This window comes from Convolutriloba macropyga, chromosome 3 (assembly GCF_964194025.1).
Source record: "Convolutriloba macropyga chromosome 3, txConMacr16.3, whole genome shotgun sequence".
Classification (NCBI taxonomy): domain Eukaryota; kingdom Metazoa; phylum Xenacoelomorpha; order Acoela; family Convolutidae; genus Convolutriloba; species Convolutriloba macropyga.
Window position 1 is genome coordinate 52,576,224 of NC_134470.1, and position 22,828 is coordinate 52,599,051.

The 22,828-nt window shown below is 38.4% G+C and overlaps 1 protein-coding gene across 1 annotated transcript in view; it reads right to left on the minus strand.

The window, feature by feature from the left end:
* Nucleotides 1–3,626: 3,626 nt before the first annotated feature.
* The window catches only part of LOC142337134 (chymotrypsin-1-like), a 37,941-nt gene continuing 18,739 nt past the window's right edge, over nt 3,627–22,828 (minus strand). The window contains exons 5-7 of the mRNA XM_075386233.1: nt 21,119–21,262; nt 17,844–17,936; nt 3,627–3,919 (exon numbers count right to left, since the gene is read on the minus strand). Coding sequence (XP_075242348.1) covers nt 3,699–3,919; nt 17,844–17,936; nt 21,119–21,262 — 458 coding nt within the window. The 3' untranslated portion in view covers nt 3,627–3,698. The remainder of the gene's footprint in view (nt 3,920–17,843; nt 17,937–21,118; nt 21,263–22,828) is intronic.

The window sequence follows — 22,828 nt, forward strand, 5'->3', positions numbered from 1 at the left end:
TAGGATGTGCGTTTCTGGCATTCACCTTGGCATTTGGAAAGGCCTGATTTTGGTTTAGTGGCAGCATTAAGCATTCTCTTGGAGCAAGGTCTTTTTAGTCGAATAAATAATTCGGAAATGTTCTTCAGTTTTCTTATTTGCTGTATCTTGTGGGCTGGAAAATTCGACTTGATTGCTCTTGCAAACTGAATTTTGTGATGGTCTTAGATCAATTGAAACACTCATGGGTCTTACATTATTGATTGGAGTTGGCATTTGTTTTCTGTGTCGTTTTCTTTTGTTCCGCACTTCAGTAAAATTGCTTTCATCTTGCGTTGATTTCTGTGCTGTCATTCTGACCTCACATAAATGTCTGTCAATTTGGCTCATGTTGAGAATCAGCCTCAATGAGGCTCTGAATTTTCAAATGTTCTCTATAGAGACTAGATCCGGAAAATTTTTCAATATTGATAAAATTTTGTAGTTAACTTTGTTAAGAAGTCTCAGGGCTCTATAGGAAAGGAGAGAGCAACTCAAAAGAGCTACTTAAAAAGCTAAAGCTTAGGAAGAAGTGGACTTGAAAGAACTTTTAAAGAGTAAGGTTAAGAGAAAAAGGTAATTGAAAAATCAGGATTTTAAATCTTAAACAACTTTTAGTGAAAAATCTCACTCTTTTAAAAGTCTCACTCCCAAAGGACGTTCCTACGCAAAGTGGAGTACTTGCTTTTGGCTTTCCTATCACTTTGAGGTACTTACTGATGCGAAAGTGGCATTAATAGCAGTTTGATCATCATGGACAGTTAGGCTAACTTTTGCACCCTAACTCAAGCATTGAAATTGCAATTCAGACAGAAAGTTTTCTACTCTTCTATAAATGACGCATCTGATAATTTCATCGTTCCTCTTTTCTTCCAATTGACGAAACAAATATTGGAACTCGTGGAAGCTCGATAATGTTAGTTGGCAATCTTCTAACCCCTATCAATCGCAGATTTTGCTCGATTCTAAAATGAATAGCGTACAAAAGGAAAGCTTTTTAGAGCTAGAAAGCTACTTGATATTTTGGGACTTAATTATAGTCATTTGAGAGCTTCAATATTTTTTATTTGCTTAAATAAAGCTTCAACAGTATGTCAATCGAGATAAAAACAGTGAATAGAAATGTTTAAACATAGCTGGCAGAGTTGCGATATAGACCTGAGTGCCGTAATATACAGATAGAAACAGATAAAGAAATGAGATGGAAAATAGTTATCGCAGTCACCTTAAAATCTTTAAATTGAAGGGGGCGTAAGATTGACAATATTTTTGGGTGGAAAAAGTATTGAGCACGGAAAGTTTCGAACCCCAGTTGAAGGCGTAAGAATCGGAAGTATTATTTACTCGGCTATTTGGCCTTTACCAAAGGTAAAATAACAGCTGAATTTGTTTTAGCAACACAGAGAATTTCTGAATGCCAGCATTTTTTTTTCACGCAAAAAGCAAGAAATCAAGCGTGATATAGTGAGTAAAAACGTCTAGAGAAGGAATATTTTAGAACAAAAGTGAAATTAAAAAGAGCCTCAGAAGACAAAACAAAAAACAGCTGAAAAAAATGCGGAATCGCCTGGAACCGTAAATAGCAAAACCCTAACTACAGCCGAAACCATTATCTTTCGTCTTAAAACATTTATTCTTTACCTCACGAGATTTGATGAAAACGTTAAAAGAAATTTGTACCACCACGCAAAGTATTTGAGCTTTGACATCATCGAAACTAGTTAACATTTAAACAGTTAGATATCATCAGAAAAGACGCAGAAATTTAAAGCCATAACTTCTCTCACTCACTGTGATATTTTCGTACCATAAACTTTCATTTTCCTAGAAACATATCTTTTAACGCTGAACTTTGGAAAATTATTATGATGGAAAATATTCATTTGCTCAAAAAACTGACCGCGCAAAAAGTCACGAAACAAAGTGATGAACCCAAGAGCTCTGCAATTAAATTCTGAAAAGTCTCAAAAAAGGATGAAAAAAACAACAAAAAACTAAGTGACAAAAAAATTATTGGTCCGAGGATATTGCTACAATCATACATGCTAGAGTATGGATGATACGCAACCACAATGAAACTAAAAAAAACAAGCAATCAAAAAGATTTACTTCGTGAATTTTGAAAGTTAAGAAACAACTTGAAAATGTAGAAAAACGAAATTTTAATTGGCATTCATGGTATTCTTACTGATTTTCATTGTCAAAAAAAGTACTTTGTAAATTTTGAAAGTTAAGAAAGACTAAGAAAATGTAGAAAAACAAAATTTTAAATAGCATTCATGGCGGAGATTACTCGCTTAAATTCTCCATAATTAAAAAGAGTTGAAACAGATCAAAGATTTGAAACGCTAAAAGACTTCTCAGAATATGGTTAAAGCTGCGTTTCAAATTTTTCAAAGGATTTCAAAAAACCCTACAACAGTCAAATTTTCCCGACAAAAAATAAAATCCTCGGCGGTGCATAGAAAGATCTTTTCTAGTAATTAAAACCAAATAAAAATTAACAAAGAACTCAAAAACTGTACCAGAATCTGAAAAATTGGATTAGTACTTGTACAATTCTATAAAACAATAGTTACTAAGTTGAAGAAGTGCTTTATTGTTCATTCATTGCATTCATTGTTAACGTTGTCATATATAATAAATTTTTAGAAAAACTGTCCGTTCAATGATCTTAAAGTAATGTAATCAATGAAAACATTTCAAAAAAATATAAAATGATATATATGCCTAATTTGCACTTAACACGCGATATTACTCTCTCAAGAACTTTGTGATATAAATTTTAGAGTGTCTCATATGAATGCAGCATTGGTCAGAACTTTTCATACAAAAAAAACTAATTTACATTGAAAGAAATTCAACCAATTGAACTATAAACTGGTCGAAAGGGTTACGTATATGCACCATTCTCTCAAAAACAATGTTCACAGTCCTAAAGTAATTCACAGATCGCAGTGTATGATCAAAAAACTTTCTGTCCTCAGCACCTGACAGTGCAAAACCACTGTTCTCCGCCGCATTTGCAATAAAGCTTGTTTGCAAGGAAGAAGTTATTTAACATTCAATGCTTCTGGCTGACCCCCATTCCACACAGGTACGAATATGTCGCCTGGTCTCGAGTTGTTGTCGGCTAGTAAACTATTCTGCACACAGATGGGGACAAAAGGGGCTTTCGAGCAAGCTGATAGAATTCTGTCTTGTATACGATCCTGACGTGCAATCATGTCACCTTGACCATGGCATAACACGGCGTGATCTCTCATTAAATTTAGGGTCCCAGACTTACAGAATGAACAATTTCTCTCGTGTTCGTACAGTTTAACAACCAGTTGATTTTTAAGAGCAATACGGAACTCATTCAGAGATAGTTTTAGTTCCAGAACTGGGGGCGCGAATAACCAGGCACTTGATTGTGGTAGAGAAAGAGATAGCAAGCTCGCTTTCAGGTCAAAACGCTGTTTGAACAGATCGTACTTGATAGTACTTCTTAATATTTCGGTCATACTAGGCTTTCGGTTGTCATGGACTTACTGATTAAATGTTATATCTTCTCTGTCAGATCACAAAACTGTTGCATAATGGATATGCAGGACTATGGAAAACAATTTATGAGAGAAGTTCAATTTTTTTCAATAATTTAAAATATAAAACTAATACATTCATGACATCTGAATTAATCAATTTAAGGCCATAGTAGTTCTGATCCAGTTGAGCACATGTGGAACACTAGCCAGATAGGTTCCTTTGTTGCATATAGCTGGGAACGTGGATCTGTTGTAGGGGTAGTAGCTTACCACTCCGTACAGACACGAAGGTCGCAGAATCTCAATTCCATCCTCAAAGTCACATCTCATTTGATAAGCAGGGGATCCATCATCCATCACGCAGCAGTTGGCGCCTAGAATTAATCAAACAAGCGGAACTGATTTCCTTTCCTGTGAAAAAAAAATGTTTTCAAAACTGCGTGTGAATAAATCAATGCGAACTAACCAGCAATGTAGCATGGCGTTTTGATACGAGGAGGGGACTATTATTTAGCCATCCCCCACTCATCAGTGCAGTGGAAAATAACGACGTCCCATTTTTTCACATCTTACTTTAACCCCAAAAAATTGACATCGATTAGTTAGTTAATCATTTCATCGATTAACACAGCCACTCTAAATTTCCTAATTTGTTAATTGCCTCTATTTGCTTGCTGCTTCACCCCTATTTTGCTCAAATTAAAAGACTTAAATTTACATCGGAAAATTGCTCCAATTAAAAATGAAAAGTTAGAGCTATGCAAAAAATTCCGAAAGAAGAAGCAAAGACTCATATGCAATTGGAGTGACACTTAGCAACATAAATAAATCACACGAACAAACAAAACATTATTTGACAACAACAACAGCAACAACAACATACTTGGCAATTTTCTACAATATCAAATTAACTTCATATATTAATTGAAATTTTTGGTGCCGAAAAAGCTAATCTTGCCATAGTTAATATATTCGTCTTTTAAAAAGGTTCAAATATCATGGAAACTAATCAAAAGTAGTAAGTTCAGCTTTACCATACACCTAAGGGAGGCAGAAAAGTTGATATTACGCTTTGCGTAAGGATAAAATAACGTTTTTTGTTGATTAAATAGGTACTTGGCGAAGTTCGTAAATGACCACTTTTGTTATACTTCCAATCCTTTTAAAAACCGTTTTATAGCAGAACGGCACTCGTACTGAGGGCATCACCTAGCTAAAACTCAAAATTTGGCGCCAAAAACTTTTTTGCCTGAAATCATTTTTCTTCTCTGGCCTAAACAGAAAATTTGATGTACTTTACCGGTGATGACGTATTTGAAACACCGGTTTCCAAAAGAATCATTCAATAGTTGATTTTTAAATTTATTTTGCTTGAACCAAGTGTGACTAGCCTAATGGGCACCAAGAAGTGTGATAAATAGCCTTCAGAGACTTCCAGGTTGGTGTTTACAATGTTTTATGCAATTTTTCTCTCTAGAAATAGGTCTTTTTAATGAATCCAGTCATATTGAATTATGAAAAGGGTTCAAATACCATGGAAACTAACATGGGTTCAATTGCCATGGGTTCAAATAACATCAAAGGTAGTAAGTTCAGCTGGACCATACACCTAAGGGAGGGGAATAGTTGATATTACGTTTTGCGTTAGGATAAAATAACGTTTTTGTTGGTTACAGGTATGCATGGCGAAACTCGTAAATGGATAATTTTATTAACTTTATAAACCTTTGAAGAAGCGTTCTATAGTAGAACGGCACTTCTACTGAGGCCATCAGACTGCTTAAATTAGGAAATTGGGGTCCAATTTTTTTGACACAAAACACTTTTTTCCTGGGCCTAAAAGAAAGTTTCATACGTACTTTACCGGTGATAACGTTTTTAAAACACTAATTTTCAGAAAAAAAAACCCAAAAGGTTTTTACTATTAAATTTCATATTGCATAGATCACGTGTGACTAGTTTAATCGGCACCGAAAAAACGTTATTAAGTTAAGCATTACGTTAAAATTGGCTGTTAACAAGCACTTAAGTTTGTTTTTGCTTTTGAAGTTTTGTGAGTACCACTTTTCCATAAATACGGTATCACTGAAAAGTAATTTTTTCCAATTTTTTTCTGACTAGTTTTTTGAAAAACATTATTTTTGCTTTGTTTTAGCCGTGTTCATGATTTCTCTTAAAATTTGTTAATTTAAAACTTTAATTATATGAAAGTTCTAGGATTGCAACTTTTCATAGACGACATAATAGGAAGTTGTAATTTTACAACTTTTTCAATTGTGAAGTCAACCCGGGTAGTTTCGAGATAGGAGGCAAACAAGACACAATTATTCGTGATGTCGGCATCGCCAAAATGCCCAAAGAACAATCCAGCAAGACTTTCCGAAAAAAAGAACTGAACCAAAAAGGGAATTAGCACTCGTAATTAAAACTGAGATGTATATGAAACAGCAAATATGCCTGACAACCACTCAACCTATCCCAACAACGCAACAGCATGGTTAAAACAATGTCAGCAACAATACGCCAACATGAATTTTGACAGTAGAAGACGATCCAAATTGAGCAGTACCTGTTGACAAACCATGTTGAACACCAGAAGTCAGGTTCAGCTCCAAGTAAACCATGCTACAGTGGTCGAATTATTAATCGCTTCTAAAAAAGAGTCAAAAACCTCTGAAAACCAAATACCATTCAAATTGGGTGGGGTGATTCATTTAGACAATCATTAGATACCATAATTATAAATAAAAAATACTTATTCAAAAAATACACCCGATGCCGAATATCGACATTTTGCTAGACTCAAAAAACAAAGTTTGGAAGAATTCGAAAGTCAAAAATTTCGCTTACAATCAGTTGATTTTACATGTTAATGGAGACCGCCATTGTAACTTTATCTTTTTAAGAGTTGAAACATGGACTTAGACATATGCCTGCAGAATTTCAAAAGGCAATGGGTGAATATGGTAATCGGATTTAAAAACATTTTTTGGGCCACTTTGTAATAGTAAGACGCGGAAATATTGATGAACGAATGAAAATTACGTATTCATCGCTGCGAAAATTGGACACTGATAACCTTCAAATCAAATTAAATAAATGTAATTTCGATCAAAACAGAACTCGCAAAGCTTTGCTACAAGATTTTTTTGACGAACGGCAATCTTCCCTTTACAATGGAAAATAGAAGCAAGTACGAACTTAAAATACCCAGCTAAAATATTGAACTTACGATAGTTTCTGGGATCTGTACATCAACAATTTTATCCCTGATGTTTTGTTCTTAAAGAGTAAAAAAAATCGTTCGCACAAGTGAACACAAAACCCATTCTGAATATTAAAAACATGGCGTGAGCTAAGGAATTCATGAATTACAATGACACTTCGGAAACACGCGTCGTAATTGATGAACTCTCGCAAGCTGTAGCTGTAAATAGGTCAAAACAGTCTACCGATAAGGCTTCAATTATATCTTTTTTCATATATAAAGCAACGTGTTCTGAAAGCAACGTAAGTAAACAACGTACATAGCATTAGTACGATCAATGTAACCAGTGGAACTTAGACGGCAAGGTTTTTTTCGATGCTCTTTTACTGGTTTTTTGTCTGATGTCATTGACGTCAAAATCAGTTCGTATTCAATCGGCAATTGTCTAGATAACCTAAAAATATTAAGCCGAAAACCAGCTTAATCGATACATATAGTGATTATATTTATTAAAATTAGGTTAAATGAACTTTTTCGGAACTTTCTACGCATATTAGAACGTATTTAAATCTTATTTGGGACGATTTATATGCGTATTTGTTATTTAGAAATACTCGATTCTGATTGGTTATTATTCTTTCATTTACTACGTAACATCCTCCGGCCCGGAAGAAGATGTTGGGAAAACTGGTACAAGTTTTACAAGCGGGCGGACGAGTGAACCGGTCGACGTACGTAAAACGGCGGAGCGCGCGACGCTATCGGAGCCGTAACGGAGTTCCACAATCCGAGCGGTTGGGTAGTAACCCCTAGGGTTGGTTTCCTCAACTATCCAAACCAAGTCACCGTTCTTAAGGTGTTGCTCGGCAGGCGTCTGCCACTTAGAGCGTCGGTTCAGCGTCGGTACGTACTCTTTGATCCAACGGGACCAGATCGCATTCGCGTACGACTGCGCACGGGCGTAACATTTACGATGGTCAAGCTCATTATTGCCGACAACAGACGGAATAACAGTAGAGTAGTCTCCTAAAAGAAAGTGGTTGGGCGTTAAAGCGTTCAAATCGCACGGATCGGCGCTTACGGGTGTTAAAGGACGCGAATTGAGAGCATTCTCCACGAGACAAAAGGTAGTATGCAGTACCTCATCCGTGAGGCGACGCGTGCCAAGAATAGTATACAACACGCGTTTGAAGCTGCGTACCAGCCTCTCCCAGATACCCCCTTGATGTGGTGCGCTGGGTGGATTGAACCTCCACTTTATACCTTTGTGAGCGAGCACAGCTGCAATGTTGACAACGTTCCACTTTTCAATACTTTCTCGGAGTTCTTTCTCCGCTCCAATAAAGTTAGTGCCATTGTCCGACCAAATCATGGCAGGTGTACCCCTACGTGACACAAACCGCTCAACTCCCATTACACAAGAACTGGTGTCCATGGATGTAACTATCTCGACATGGACAGCGCGAGTAGTGAGACAGGTGAAGAGGAAGCCCCACCTTTTCTCAGTAGTACGGCGGACAGTAACATAGAATGGCCCAAAGTAGTCAACGCCAGTGTTCGCGAAGGGAGGAGACTGGTAAGCAAGTCTCTCCTTAGGTAAGTCAGACATGATTGGTTGCATAGTTACAGCTTGGAATTCTCGGCATCTCAGGCAGTGTGCTTTGATGGAACGCAAGGATGATCTTAGTTTCAGTACTGTATATTGTTCCTGCACAATTGATCTTAGGTATTCAACGCCTTGATGAAAATGCTTTACGTGCGTGTGTTCAAGAAACAGTTTTACAAACGGATGACGTGCGTCTAAGATGATTGGGTATTTTACGTTAAACCCAACTTCAACTAACCGCTTGATGCGGCCCGAGGAACGGATTAGCCCATTTGGACTAATAAACGGTGAATGTGGAGCAATTCGGCTACTCCGTTTAACGGATTTATTGTCAAGAAGATCTTTTCTTTCGGCTTCAAAAGACTCTCCTTGCACCAAGTACTGTAGATGACGCTCGGCTTCGTCAAGCTCAGTAGGGTCAGTAATGCTACCATCGGGGTTACGGTAGCCGGCATGTTTCGGCAAAAGCCGGAGAACGTATGCGGCAATGCGCAAGTACTTTTGATAAGAACTAAACTTATCAAACGGAAACAATGAAGGAACGGGAGTTGTCTACTTTTTGACAGATGTAGTCAAAGATACAGTGTCTTCTATGATGACTGCTTGGTTGACGCCAAGTTTGATGTTATTAATGACGTCTTTATTCGGTACGAAAGGGAAACTTGAGTTAGATAAGAAATGTGGACCATTGACCCAACTGCTTAGTTGCAAAACCTCAGCGGACATTCCACGCGTGCCAGCGTCAGCTGGATTATCCTTAGTTGCGACGTGGTTCCATTGGTCAACGCTGGTATACTCCAAAATTTCACAAACGCGGTTTGCAACAAAGATTGGTTGCTTTTCATTAGAGTTTATCCACTGAAGAACGGTCGTGCTGTCTGTCCACATGAATACTTGGTTAACAGTTACAGTAAGTGCTTGAATAATTTCGTTCTTCAGCCGAGCGGCAAGTAGAGCTGCTTGCAATTCCAGTTTAGGGACAGTCATTACTTTCATTGGGGCCACGCGCGCTTTCCCCAAAACAAACGCAAGCTCTGTTTTTATCTTGCCCGTAGGGATTGTTACTCGGGCTCGAAGAAATGCGACGGCACTAAAAATATCCTGGGAACTGTCACCGAACATATGCAACTCTGTATTATCAAAGGGTCCACTAAAGTAACTTCGAGGAATTTTGATATTTTCAAGCTTTGGTAAGTCCGCACTCCAGACCAAAAATCTTTGAACCATGTCCTGTGGGAGCTCGTCATCCCATTGCTGTCCTGTGACACGCCAGATGTCTTTTAAGAGCAATCGCGCACCGACGGTAAACGGTGCGACAAGACCAATGGGGTCAAAGACTTTCGAGACAAGACTTAGGACCAAGCGTTGCGTGAGGGACTTGGTGATAGCGCAGCTTGTACCCCTACTCACAACTAAAGTGTCATTAGTGTGATCCCACTTTAACCCTAGCACATGCGATGAATCCTCCTGACATGAAACAATAACCTTGGGCTCAGTAGATTGAGGCGAACCATCAATTCGATCAGCCAGATTTTGCACATTGCTTACAAACTTTGTAAGCTTGAACCCACCGAGATGGAGAAGATGTACCAATTCCTTCGATCTATTGATGGCTTTCTCAGGAGACTCCACTGAGTCAAGGTAATCGTCCATGTAGAAGTTTTCAAGGACGGCTTTTGCAGCTTCGGGGTAAAACTTGGCATTGTCTCTCGCAGTGCGTTGTAATGCATAGTTGGCGCATGTGGGCGAATCTTTAGCCCCAAATATATGGCGCGTATATTGATACACTACAACGTTAGTTGTGGGGTCCTCCCGCCACAGAAAGCGAAGTGATGGTTGATCTGATGGTAATGCACCAACCTGTAGAAACATTCCCTCGATGTCGGCAGAGACGGCATATGGATGTTGTCGGAAGCGAAGAAGTACGTAAATAAGGTTTTGGAGCAGATCAGGGCCAGTGAGCAAAGATTTATTCAGTGAGGCGCCATGAAATTTTGCTGCTCCATTGAGCACCCTACGCACCTTACCCGGTTTGTTCGGGTTTAAAACCGGATGGTGGGGTAGGTACCACTCTTTATCGGACCGATTCTCAACCTTGTGAGCGTCCGGAACCTCAATTACATACCCCTTGTTTAGGTCTTCCTTGATGGTACTAGTATACTTCTCTCTAAGGTCTTCATCCTTAGCCAATCGTTTTTCGAGAGATTTTAGTTGCACAAGGGATGAGAAGTAATTATTTGGGAGCTTGGTGTTATCTGCTGCCCACAGCATTCCGACATCGTATCTCAGGCCATTGTGTATGGTGGTACTCTCAAGGATTTCGTGAGCCCTTGCGTCTGCTGCAGATCTTGAGTCGACCTGCTTGTTTGCCCCGAATGATTCAATGTCGTACCATGACTTTACTTGACTTGCTAACTCATTGTCTTGTTCGATATTCACTTTAAAGCACGTTGAGGTTAAACACGAACTTGATGGTAACGGACCGCTTAAGACCCAACCTATGGGCAAGCGTACGGCAACGGGTGAACGCTTCTCATCGGCAGAGAAGTATTCTAACGGGCGGATTGCATGATAGACATCTTGTCCGAGTATCATCTCAATGTCTTTATAGGAATATGTCACAGGATCAAGGACTGCTAAGTGTGGGTAAGTCTCTTGCAGGGCCTGTACTTTAATTATATCTGAGCCGACGTTCAGACTCTCTTTAACGAAAGGGTTGACGGTGAATGGTTCGAAATCTTGTTGTTCTCTTGGTTTCACAGTAACTTCAACAACCCTAGTATCAACTACTTCTTCGGTATTAATACCCTTGACAGTTAGCTTTAGTGCTTTACCGTGCAAACCGAGTCTATCTGCGAGACTACCGGCCACCCAAGAGTTACTGCTGGCGGTATCACACAAAACTAAAGCCTTGGTATCTAAACCGGACGAATTGACCAACTGCAATTCAGTCACCTGAAGGAGCCCCTTAACATCAGTAACAGATGACATTGTTGTGGTCTTATTAGGCTGGAGTTGACTAGAAGTTGCTTTACTTTGACCTGTGTTGCCAGAAGGTTGAATGGTATTGGAATTTATTGACTGTTTTGTTGGAAAAACCCTATCTGCTCCATGCAATAGTGTGTTATGCGAACTATTGCACCCTTCTGCCCGGCACTTTCTTGGTTGAGGGCACTGGCGGAATGTATGTTTGTCCCGTAAGCACGAAAAGCAAAGTTTGTTATCCGCCACCAACTTAGCTCTCTGGGTTGGAGTCTTTTCCTTGAAAACTCGACACTCCCATAGCCGGTGGTTACCTTTGCATACAATGCATCGAAAGTAAGTATTTGTGGAAGCAGATGGCATTTGCTTCTTTGTTTCCTTTTGTTGCGAATTTGATGCAAACACTTTTGAGGCTGTTTTGGCTGCAGAATAATTAATGATGTTATCACTATTGTGCATTTTAAGAGGCGGAAAGTTGCTTAGTTTATCCAAGTGTGCACTTACGACTGCCTGTGGCTGGCCAAATTTACGTTCTAAAGTCCTCAGTGCATCCTTGTACATTAAACCACAGTAAGCAAATTCGGCGATTGCAATCTTTGCTTTACCGGTGACGAGGGTTTTGAGGTATGTCAATTTAACGTCATCAGTTAGCGATTGCGAGTCAATTGCGCTTTTGAATTGACCATACCACTCGTGCCATTGTAATGGATCGCCATTATACTGAGCAAGTTTCCATTCTGGCAAGGGGTCAATTTTCTTGCTGGTTATTGCATCAGCTAATTCCCTAATCAATGACGCATTGTCCGGTATCGGAAGGGCAGGTGCAGACACCTGCGGACCACTCCAACTCAACGGAGTGGGCCCAACATAAGGGTATGTTGGCTGAAAAACTGGATTGGCCAGACCAGGTACAATATTACTTGTAGTTGCAATCGGGTTTTCCTGATGTGTGCCGGATGGTGATTGCATATCAATCAAAAGGGGTGATTTCGAATATATATGTTGTGGAAAATTAGAAACTGATGGTGCAATGTGTGCCTGTACATTTGGAGCAACATTATTTACGGTAGTAATGTCTTGGTTGACTAATGACGGTCTGTGCTGCGGAAAACGCCAATGACTCGTATTTGGCACAAAACTTTGGCCGAGAGGGATATTGGGCATATTTGGGAAAGGAGGAGCAACAGAACGTACAACTTTGTGTACTCGGTTATTACTGTTCTGAAAATTGTTGTTGACGAGAGGCTGGTTAATTAAAGGGGCGTGTGGGATGGGAGCAGTGAGGTTAGGTGCGAAGACTGGGTTCGGAATGGGAAGGACGTTAGGATGAGCGGGTTCGGAGTTATGCTGTTGAATGTTTGGACTTGGTGGGGCGCTTGGGTGCAGGGGAACGTTTATTGCGGGGGCTGGATGATTTGTTGTCGGAAAAGGAGGAAGAGTGGCGTTTGGAGCTCGGGGGACAAAATTAATTTGTTGTCGGGGGCAAATACGCTGGGCCGAATTATTCTCGGGCAGACTTGATGTTTCAGGTCCCCTGGATTGCGAAATTTGAAGTTGTGCGTTGGGAAAAAACTCGGTTACAATATTCTGATTTTCTTGTGGTGCGAACGGCTGTGGTGGAATGGGCTGTTGAATGGGTGGTGAAGAAGCCCCTGGGACGTGTAGAGAAGTCGGCTGACTATCCGCGGTTCCTTGATTAGTTATGCTTGGAAGCGCCATGCCCTGCTGGCCTGTTTGATTCCTTTGCGCCCTTAGGTGCGCCTGGTACAACGCCTGTGTGTTAGCAGCAGCCAAAAAATTTTCAAATGGAGTATAATAGGGGTCGAGTTGCTGCAAGGTCTCATTGCTTAAAATGTAATTGCCTCGACAATTTTTTGGAATAGAATGCCTTGAAATTTCAGTGTTCTGATCTTCCACTGTTTTGCCGTTGTTGTGGCTAGGACATTCTGGAGGGTCAATCATAACCTGTGGTTCACTAGTTTTCTCCTCATTGTGAAAACTTAAAGCAAGTGAGGTGTTGATCCAGTCTTGGACAGCCTTTTCACTTCTCATTGAGCTCCTGGCACTTGCAGTTGTTTCAGATTGGCTACCTTTAGAAACGGCGTCCAGCAATTCAAACTCTTGCAGAGTTGCCTCTGCCAACCGTTTCCTGTTGTTTTCCTCCAGTTCATCCAATTCTATTTGCTTTTTCTGTTTAGCAAGACGAATGGCTGCCTCATTCTGTTTTTCAATCTCTTCGCGCTTCATTTTAGCAATTACGTAGTCATGTTTACGCTGACTAGACGTTTTTGACGAGGTCATAATTGAGGGAAGTCTAGAACGAATGGAGGCCCTCGGTTCCTGAAACTCACTCACTTTATCATCAGCAGAGTTGATGTAGTTTCGTGCTGAAGTGAGGATCTTGTCGTTCTTGGTTGTCATTGCCTCTAAGTAAGACTCTAGTGAAGGAACAAGTGCACTTGGATCCTCCGTTTTTCCAGCAAATGCAATCAGGTCCTCATTTTTGTCTACAACGGTCATAAATGCTTCGTTGCACTTTGTTACTAGGCGTTCAACTTTCACTCGCCTACTTTGATTAGTTATGCAATGAAGAATATTTTCATGTATAGCATGCAATTCAGCCTCACGCTTTGACCTGGCAGCGTACAACTTTTTGACTTTTTGATCAAGACTATTAGACATCACGATGTTATTATTTCCAAAGACCAGCAAACCTACCTTTGCACACGGTTAATTATTATATGCACACTCCAAATAAATCGAACCCACGCAAAACGAACCCAACGAAAAAGACACCAAACACAGCACACTGTAGACAGTCTGTAAAACAAACCGCCCAAAGAGCAAAGAAGGTCGTCGAGCACACTGTGCCCGACAAAACAGAGGTGGAGCGCTGAACGCTATGCGCTCAACGCGGAGGGAAGCACAGGACACACGGGAAGTCGAGCAGGCAACGCGCGACGAAACGGAGACGTTACGGACGGGAAGTCGAGCGATCAACGCGCGACGCGACGGAAACGGGACAGACGAGAAGTCGAGCGAGCAGTGCGCGAAGGAACAGAAACGGGACGTGCGGGAAAGCGGGTGGGAAACGCGCTACGCAACGAAACGGGACGGTGGGAGAGAACGGGCGGGAAATGAGGTTGGATAGAACTATGTTAGCAGACCACAGCAAAAACTCAAGCAAACAACCTAGCCGTAACTCCAGAACAAACTTAAGTCACACCCCAGGAAGAAGGAGAGAAACTACTGCAAGACAATCTAACATAGTTCATAATGGGTTTATAACAACAAATTTAACGACAAACTAATTTACGGCAATGCAGTAGTACACTAAAAGGATGCAAAGGTCAAGAAATTTACTAGCCGTAACTCCAGAATAAACTTAAGTCACATCCTATCAAAACCCAAACCAAAACAAACAATCAGCATACTAACGGTATTAAACAAACTACAGCAAAATTGAATGAACTACGATAGTGTATTTGTAGACTAAGACAGTTGGAAAAGTCAAGAACCAATCCAGCCGTAACTCGAGAATAAACTTAAGTCACACCCTAGAAGGTAACAAGACCAAACCAACTAGCAATCATACAGGTACACACCAACATACAGCAGCAAAATCAATATACTACAACAGGAGGGCTAGTAAATTAGTATAGTTGAAAAAGTCAAAGAACAATCCAGCCGTAACTCGAGAATAAACTTAAGTCACACCCTAGAAAGCAATAAGACCTAAACAACAAACCAGCATACTAGCATACTCAACATACTACAGCAAAAATAACAACAAAATTCATCACATATGATATACTAAATTGAAATCCGGAAAAAAGCGGAAGAAAACGAAAAGCGGAGTGTTGGGAGAGCGACGTTATTGAAAAAAAACGGAACACGGAGAATTGAAATGTTAAGGGACGAAAAGGACGCGGACTAAACGTTACAAAAACGAGCGAAGAGGCAAAATTATAGTGATTCGATCATTTTTTTTTGGTAGGCCGGAGGTTGTGAAAATTTTCACAACTTTTTGTGTTTATTGAGTTTCACTCAATTAACGAACCTCCCGTACTGAACTTTAATTTCGCACGTGTATTAAGACTTACCAGGTCTTGGCCAAGTCTGACAAGTCTTAGATGTGTTATGATCATAGCTCTGAACCAGTACTAATATCTAGACTTGGAATTTGACTTGCACAGTACTGATATTGACTTGGCGTTCAGTACGAGCTTCTTGTTTGAGAAATTGATTTTTGACAACCTTGTCAAAACTTTATGCTTTTGTCCATTTTTTTCTATTTTTGGTCAATTTTTTGCAAATTCTTGTTTACGGAACGGTAATCCAGTAAACTGGACGGTTTTAAACTCAAAAATACGGTTTATCAATATTCGGTATTGATTTTCGAAAGTTTTTAGAATTGCCTCAAAATTGACCAAAAATTTTCAAAATTGAACAATTTAGCATTATTTTCTATCAATTTCCTCTATATCAGAAGTTATTTTTTTTTTTATATACGAACCGACTGTATCAATTTTTTTCGAATTTTTGGTAAATCTACCGAAAATTTTCAAAATCGATGTTTTCGCGATTCAAAATTTTGTTTGTGCAGCGTTAATGGCGACTTTTTACTGATATTTTTAAAGAAATAGTTTAATTTTATTACCCCTTAAGAATTATTAAAAGACCAGGGATTGGGTAACTTTGCCGTCTAAATTCTCATTAGTATAATTTCAAGACATCAGAAATATGTATTGGAGGAGTCTTACAGTTTTTCTTTTTTCTGGTGATGATGTGGGGAAGATTGTTTGACGAAAAACAAGTGGCCATGCAGTTCCTGGCATCTTTGTTTTCGGTTCCTTTTCGCTACTTGCATGACGATGTAATGGGGCCTTTCTTTTTTCGTCATCCGAACCTCTTGTTTTCGTAACAGTTTTTCTATTCCTTCCACTGATAATTGCACGTGTTGTTGCAGCACTTGTGAAATGTGGTCATGGGCTCGTCCGCCGACCTGGTCTGAATCTGCATGAAGTATGCCCTCTCGTGTCTGCACTTAGGACATGGCTCATCAATCGCATTTACATTCTCCCTCGCAGCACTCCCACCCAACACATCATCTATTTCCTTTAAATTTGGATATTTTCTTTCTGAAATCTTTTCGGTCACAAAGTAGACATAGGGACATGTCCTGTACTGGAACTGATATGCATACTCGCCCTCCGCAGCATCAACAATTAGGCTAAAAGTGTTCGTAACTGGGCGCGGTACCAAAGTGTAGCTGTAAATAGGTCAAAACAGTCTACCGATAAGGCTTCAATTATATCTTTTTTCATATATAAAGCAACGTGTTCTGAAAGCAACGTAAGTAAACAACGTACATAGCATTAGTACGATCAATGTAACCAGTGGAACTTAGACGGCAAGGTTTTTTTCGATGCTCTTTTACTGGTTTTTTGTCTGATGTCATTGACGTCAAAATCAGTTCGTATTCAATCGGCAATTGTCTAGATAACCTAAAAATATTAAGCCGAAAACCAGCTTAATCGATACATATAGTGATTATATTTATTAAAATTAGGTTAAATGAACTTTTTCGGAACTTTCTACGCATATTAGAACGTATTTAAATCTTATTTGGGACGATTTATATGCGTATTTGTTATTTAGAAATACTCGATTCTGATTGGTTATTATTCTTTCATTTACTACGTAACACAAGCTTAGATTGAACTTTTGAGGAGTGCAGACCAGAGGAATGGAAACAATTGGCAATTGCATGGCCGTTTTCAATTTTAGGGCAACACCACAGAATTAATAAATTAATTTTGGCCGCACCGCTGAATATTTTATATTTATACTCTATTCTTTTTGAAGGGAATGGCGGGAATTTGTTGCCAGAAGAGATCACATCGCACATTAATCAATTATGACTTAAATCAGATTATTTTGTTTTATTGTTTTGCTCTATGGAGACTAATTATTTCATATTTCAGACAATATTATTCAATTTTGTGTGATTTCAGTTTGACTGGTCCAACTGGGATCGTTGTTTTTGTTCTTTGTCTGTACATTTTTTTTTCAATACATTTTTTTCGTCTGTTTGGTAAATTTGGCTGTTTATTGTTTCAAATTGCTGCAATTATTTTTTTAAATAGTTTTTATTCAAAGTTAATTCTTTCTTAACTCAAAATTGTCTTAATTTTTTAATTGACTTAACGCTACATGATAAATAAAACCAAGATCATTCGCTTGTTTCTGGATTAAAAATTAATATTGTTTTAACATTTCATTGATTTACGTTAACGCTGCCGTTTTTATTTTTTGGGGAAGGAAATCATAAATAACATTTTTCTGGGTAAATTTGTTTCTCATGATTACGGTTATTTTGATCGTCAATCTTATCGAAAACTCTTATCTAACAGCAACGAAGCGGTGGATTTTCGAAAAAAGTGTTTCATAAAATTTTGGACTTGACTTAAACATTGTTGTCTGGAATGAATCGACGAACCTGTTGTTAGTCTATCTGTGCATATGTTGTCTTCCCTGCAGTATGTCGGCTGATGCACAAATGGAACAAAGTACTCGTCGTCTAAGAACGTCTCTATCACCACAATGGAGAGGAATATTTCTATTTAATGAATAAAATGGACTAGCAAAGAAAAAAGAGTAAAGACTAATAAGGGAAGAAAATGAATCTATTCTGTTCCTGCTGCTCTTAATGGTCAACAAATTTCTAACCTGATTAGTACAGCATTTTCATTTTCAAAAAAAATGTGTTTCAAAATAGAAAAATATGACTTTCTTTTCAGAGTTATGGCAGAGTTTTAATTGCCATTATTTCTAAGTATTTTTGTTTGGAGTTGAGTTCACGCAGCTGGGGATGGGGGGCTGATGTGTGTGTGTGTGTGTGTGTGGGGGGGGGGGGTCAACCTTTAAGAAATGCTCCTCGCACCGTTTAAGTCTCCAAAAAAGTTTCTGTGAATCGCATACTTGGAGACAAGTGAGCTGAAAGGCTCTACGAGAACTTGGTGCCCGCTGGGCGCTACCTGTTTCTCCCGTTTTTGAGGACCAAAAAATCGCATGGGTCAGACAAAAATCGGTCAAACAAAAAATCGCATAAAAAAGAACAACAGGACTAATATAATTGCTACAAACTTCGTTTGAGAGCAATTAAACATGAAACGATGTACAAATTTAGCTTCAAATTTTAATCACAAATCATTCTAATAAATTTTTTTGACAAAACAAAGATCATTTGTCGTCATCATTTTCTTCAAGAAAATGGAGAAATTTTTTGAAATATCTTGTTTTTTAGTTGAAAATTGTTTCCCTGTACTTTTTCAAATAAAGAACCAAACGAACCAGCATGACAAAATGCATCAAAATTGTCCAGACCTCATGTTTTGCTGGCTTCTTGAAAAATAATTTTTTTGTAATAATCAAACCACCCACTGTTGTTTGTTGAAAATTTTTTAAGATATACACAAAATAAAGGAAGACGATGAAATGAAAAATTATTGTCAATGATCCACGTCCTATGTTCCAAACAATTGCTATCTAAAAGTTTGGTTTCAAATCTTTGTGATAATTTTGTGCTCAATTCTGCACTAAAATGTAAAAAGAATTACAATCACGGTGGACTACAAAACAAGTTATGAATTAGCTTAATAGCGCTTCTAAATTTTTAGGCATATTTTTTAGATAGCAACAGTTTCGTTTTCTTGCCGTTAGGGCAGCAACTAAGTAACAGGTTTAGCACAAAAAAATCCGGCTGTTCAATTTGTTACTCTGGCTTGACAGATCATTTTACAGTTTGAAAGCTAAATAGAAAACACAATCACAATTTGTTCTTATTTTTGTTCGTTTTTTAACACAACAGTACATTATACTACATTTGCGTCAAAAGACTCGAGTATTGGCATTGTAAAAGTTTTTACGGTTTTTGGTAAAAAGAAGTTTCGGTATTCTACAGGTTTTTTTGTAGCTGTAGAAAATCTTTACATGATTTCAGCTCCGACTTCCTTCAAACACCGCCCTTTCACTTAAAACGTTTACATCTACTACCACGTCCGCATATCTCATCTATCCCTCTCCCGACCAATTCCTTCCCCAATCCGACTTATCCCCCACCAACTTAATCCCTCGCTCACTTGCCACCTCTGATACCTACTCCCGGCCCCTACGCCTGCCACAAACTACCCCCAACAACAGTCTCGCCTCCCTATCCAGACTACGGACAACTACTCCCACCTACAAACTCCCCATCTGCCATCTACCTATCCCCTCCCCAGATTTAGATGGAACTTGGTATCTAAACAAACGCTGATTACTGGGGCTCATTTAGCGTCATTTTTGCTGAAATGCTTAACCGATTATTAAATCAAATCGGGGGAGCTCGAGTCTATCATAGCTGGCAAAAGGAAATTTTTACTGAAAAATGTTTATAAGTTTTTTTTTAATTTTTTCAGAAGGACGACAATGGAAGGACAATGTCATTTTGTGCCATTAGGTTTGAAGAGAAAATGAAAGAAAAAAGTTTTCCGGTGTGTCTACATGGATGACAGATTTTATATGGCCACTGTTGTAAAATTGGTTATATTAACATTTTCCTTTCTAAAAATTGCCACTTTTGTCTTGCTCGTTTAATCAAACCAAAAGCATTTATTAGAATTGTTGTGCTCTATGAAAAATAATTCATCACAGTTTTCAGTGTTAAAAATCCCAACAAATTTGCGTTTTGACCGTTTTTGAAAATCGCGTTATTTTAAGATAGTTAGAGAAGAATTGTTATATGTTTGCAGTTTAAAAGAGTTAAAACAGCCTGCAAACAAAAATTACCAAGCCTCCGTGTTTGATAAAAAATTTAAAAAGCATAAAAGTGCATTTACGATTGTGTCTAAATGAGTAGGAAAAACTGAACGTACATAAGTTTGGCCCTAATTTGGTTATTACGGCTAGCTGAAAATTAAGGACTACAAGGACAACATTCTTTACGACTACAGAAAGATCCTCAATTACCGATAGGATCAGAAACAAAATATTCCAAATGGTTGTTTTTTTATAAATAATTTGATTAATTAAAAAATGAGAGAAAAATTGAAAGTGTTTGTTTTCGCCGTTTTTTAGAGTAGGTTAATTAATCTTAAAAAAGTCGGATTTGGTTGGCTCAAGATGTCTCTAGTTATTTGTCAAAAAGTTGTTTTTGCATTCAAAATCTTTCAAAAAACTTGCAATATTCTTGCAAGATTTCACATTCAAAAGGCGTTTACGAAAGAAATCAATTATGCTCAGTTCTGCTTATCAAAAATTCTGTTATCAGTCATTTCATTTGGTTTTCTGTTAGTTTTAGCTACCAAAAATACACAAATAAATTTTCCAGAATTCAAAAACTTGCAAGATTCTTGCAAGATTTTTGCAAGAATTTGAATCCGGGCTGAAACATTTTTCATTGAATTCGGTTTTGTAATTTGTTCAATAAACAATAATTTGCTTCAAAGAAGTTTTCTAAAACATTTGCACCCTGATTTGTTTTTTTGCCTTGATTGATATCTTGTAAGATTTTTGCAAGAATCTTGCAAGTTTTGAATTAGCTTGCAAGATTCTTGCAAGTTTTAAGTTCACTCATCACTAGGGTGCTAAAACGATTTTACAGTTTCTGAATTCAGCTCATTTACATAAAAATATGCCTAGTTCAATTTTATTTTGTCATGGGCAGTAATTTGAAAACCAAAATTGAATAGTGACTTTTTTCCAGTCAAAGTCAAAATTTTAGAAGAAATATTCCTGTGAAATAAGCTTCCAGTAGCGTAACAGGGAATATCGAGCCGGTTAATAATGATCTGGTCGATGTGCTTCCCATCCCACAAATGCCAATCATTGTTCCCTGTCTTCCAATTTCTTCACAGAGAGGCAATGGCCGTCTATGAGCTACTCAATTCAATTCCACCAAACAGTTGGGATCATTTGTTCTTTTTTTTAGTTTATTTTGAAATTTTGGTTGTGGAAAAAAAAACGAGTAAGTCACGAGCATAACCACCCACCCTCTCTATTTGAGGAGAGTGGAAGAAAACTAAAAAAAGTGAATACCACCAATTCCGAATCTTTATCGATTTCAGCTTGTTTATGTGCGGTGCGAATAATGATTTAGCGTTATTATGCGGTGTTTGCGGTGCTTAGCTACTGTGCTTAGCTACAATTGCTTAGCGAAATGTGTGTCTCAGTTATAGATCCAAGAAGGTAGATTCACGAGTAAACTGGGCGAATGGTCGCGACTAAAAGGCAGGCAAAAATAAAGGAGTCATTTTTTATGAAAAGAGAAGTGTGAATAAATAAAATAATGACTTCTAATGAATACAAAATAAAGAATACTAGGTAAAGAAAGAGATCTAATACAATATGACCTGATATGGATGATAACGAGGCGCTAATGCATTTATGATAATACAAGGTTGTTCCGTACCATATCTCTCCCTCAACAGAGAGTGAAAGAGCTTTCCCGAAATTTTATTTATGTAGCCAAATCAAATTATTAGTATTAACAATGTTTACTAGTTGTCATATCCAAAACATTATATGTATTATTTCCGTAAAAAAGTTACCTAAAAGAGCATCTGGACGTCAACAAAAAATGCGCTTCAAATAGACATACTTTTCTTTATCGTTGCTTGAAAATTTTCATAGCGTTTATTATTGATTGTGTGGTACAATGGGAGATGGTGTACCAAATAATTGACCTCAACTCACTGAGGTATGATATATTCCCGTGACTTGTATATTGTTCACCTGATGCCATCTGGCAACCGTCTAGAAAGGATGTAAATTGGTTCAAGCCCCCCATTTTATTTAACTATTCATCCTCTTCACAAACTTATCGCAGTTCAGTTCTTCTCTAGCACTTCTTTTGAGCCTAACAGTAATTTGCGCGGAATCCAATATAGTAACCGCGGAACCTCCAGATATAATAACCTCAAAGAACCAATTTGCGCGGAACCTCCAGATATTGTCACCATACCACCAGAACCGAGAGAATTACGTAGACAATAACCCGGTCCAAAGCGAACGCTATCGCAAAAGTTGAAACGACAAGTTAAGAACATGACTAAACAAATGTCAAAAGATTGAGGCTGCGGGAATACTTTGTGGCGACAGACCTTGGATTTGTTGACAACAAAGCCGTCTCTCTTCATTATCTTAGTGTGGGCGCAGAAAGCCGTAGAATTTTTGGTTCACAAGAACCAACTGTCAAAATTGACCAGATAACAACAAAGAAATTGTTGGATATTCTTGACAATCTCCTCACAACACAAAGAAACATAGCTTTCGATCGCTATACCTTTGTAACAAGGAACCAACTCAAAGCAACGCCAGTCGAAACATTCTATTGGTGTTTGCGAGAACTTTCCTTTAATTGTGATCTCGGTAGTCATGAAGAATCGATAAAACGAGACGTTTTCATCACCAAAATGCAAGATGGAGATATTCAACGAGAACTGT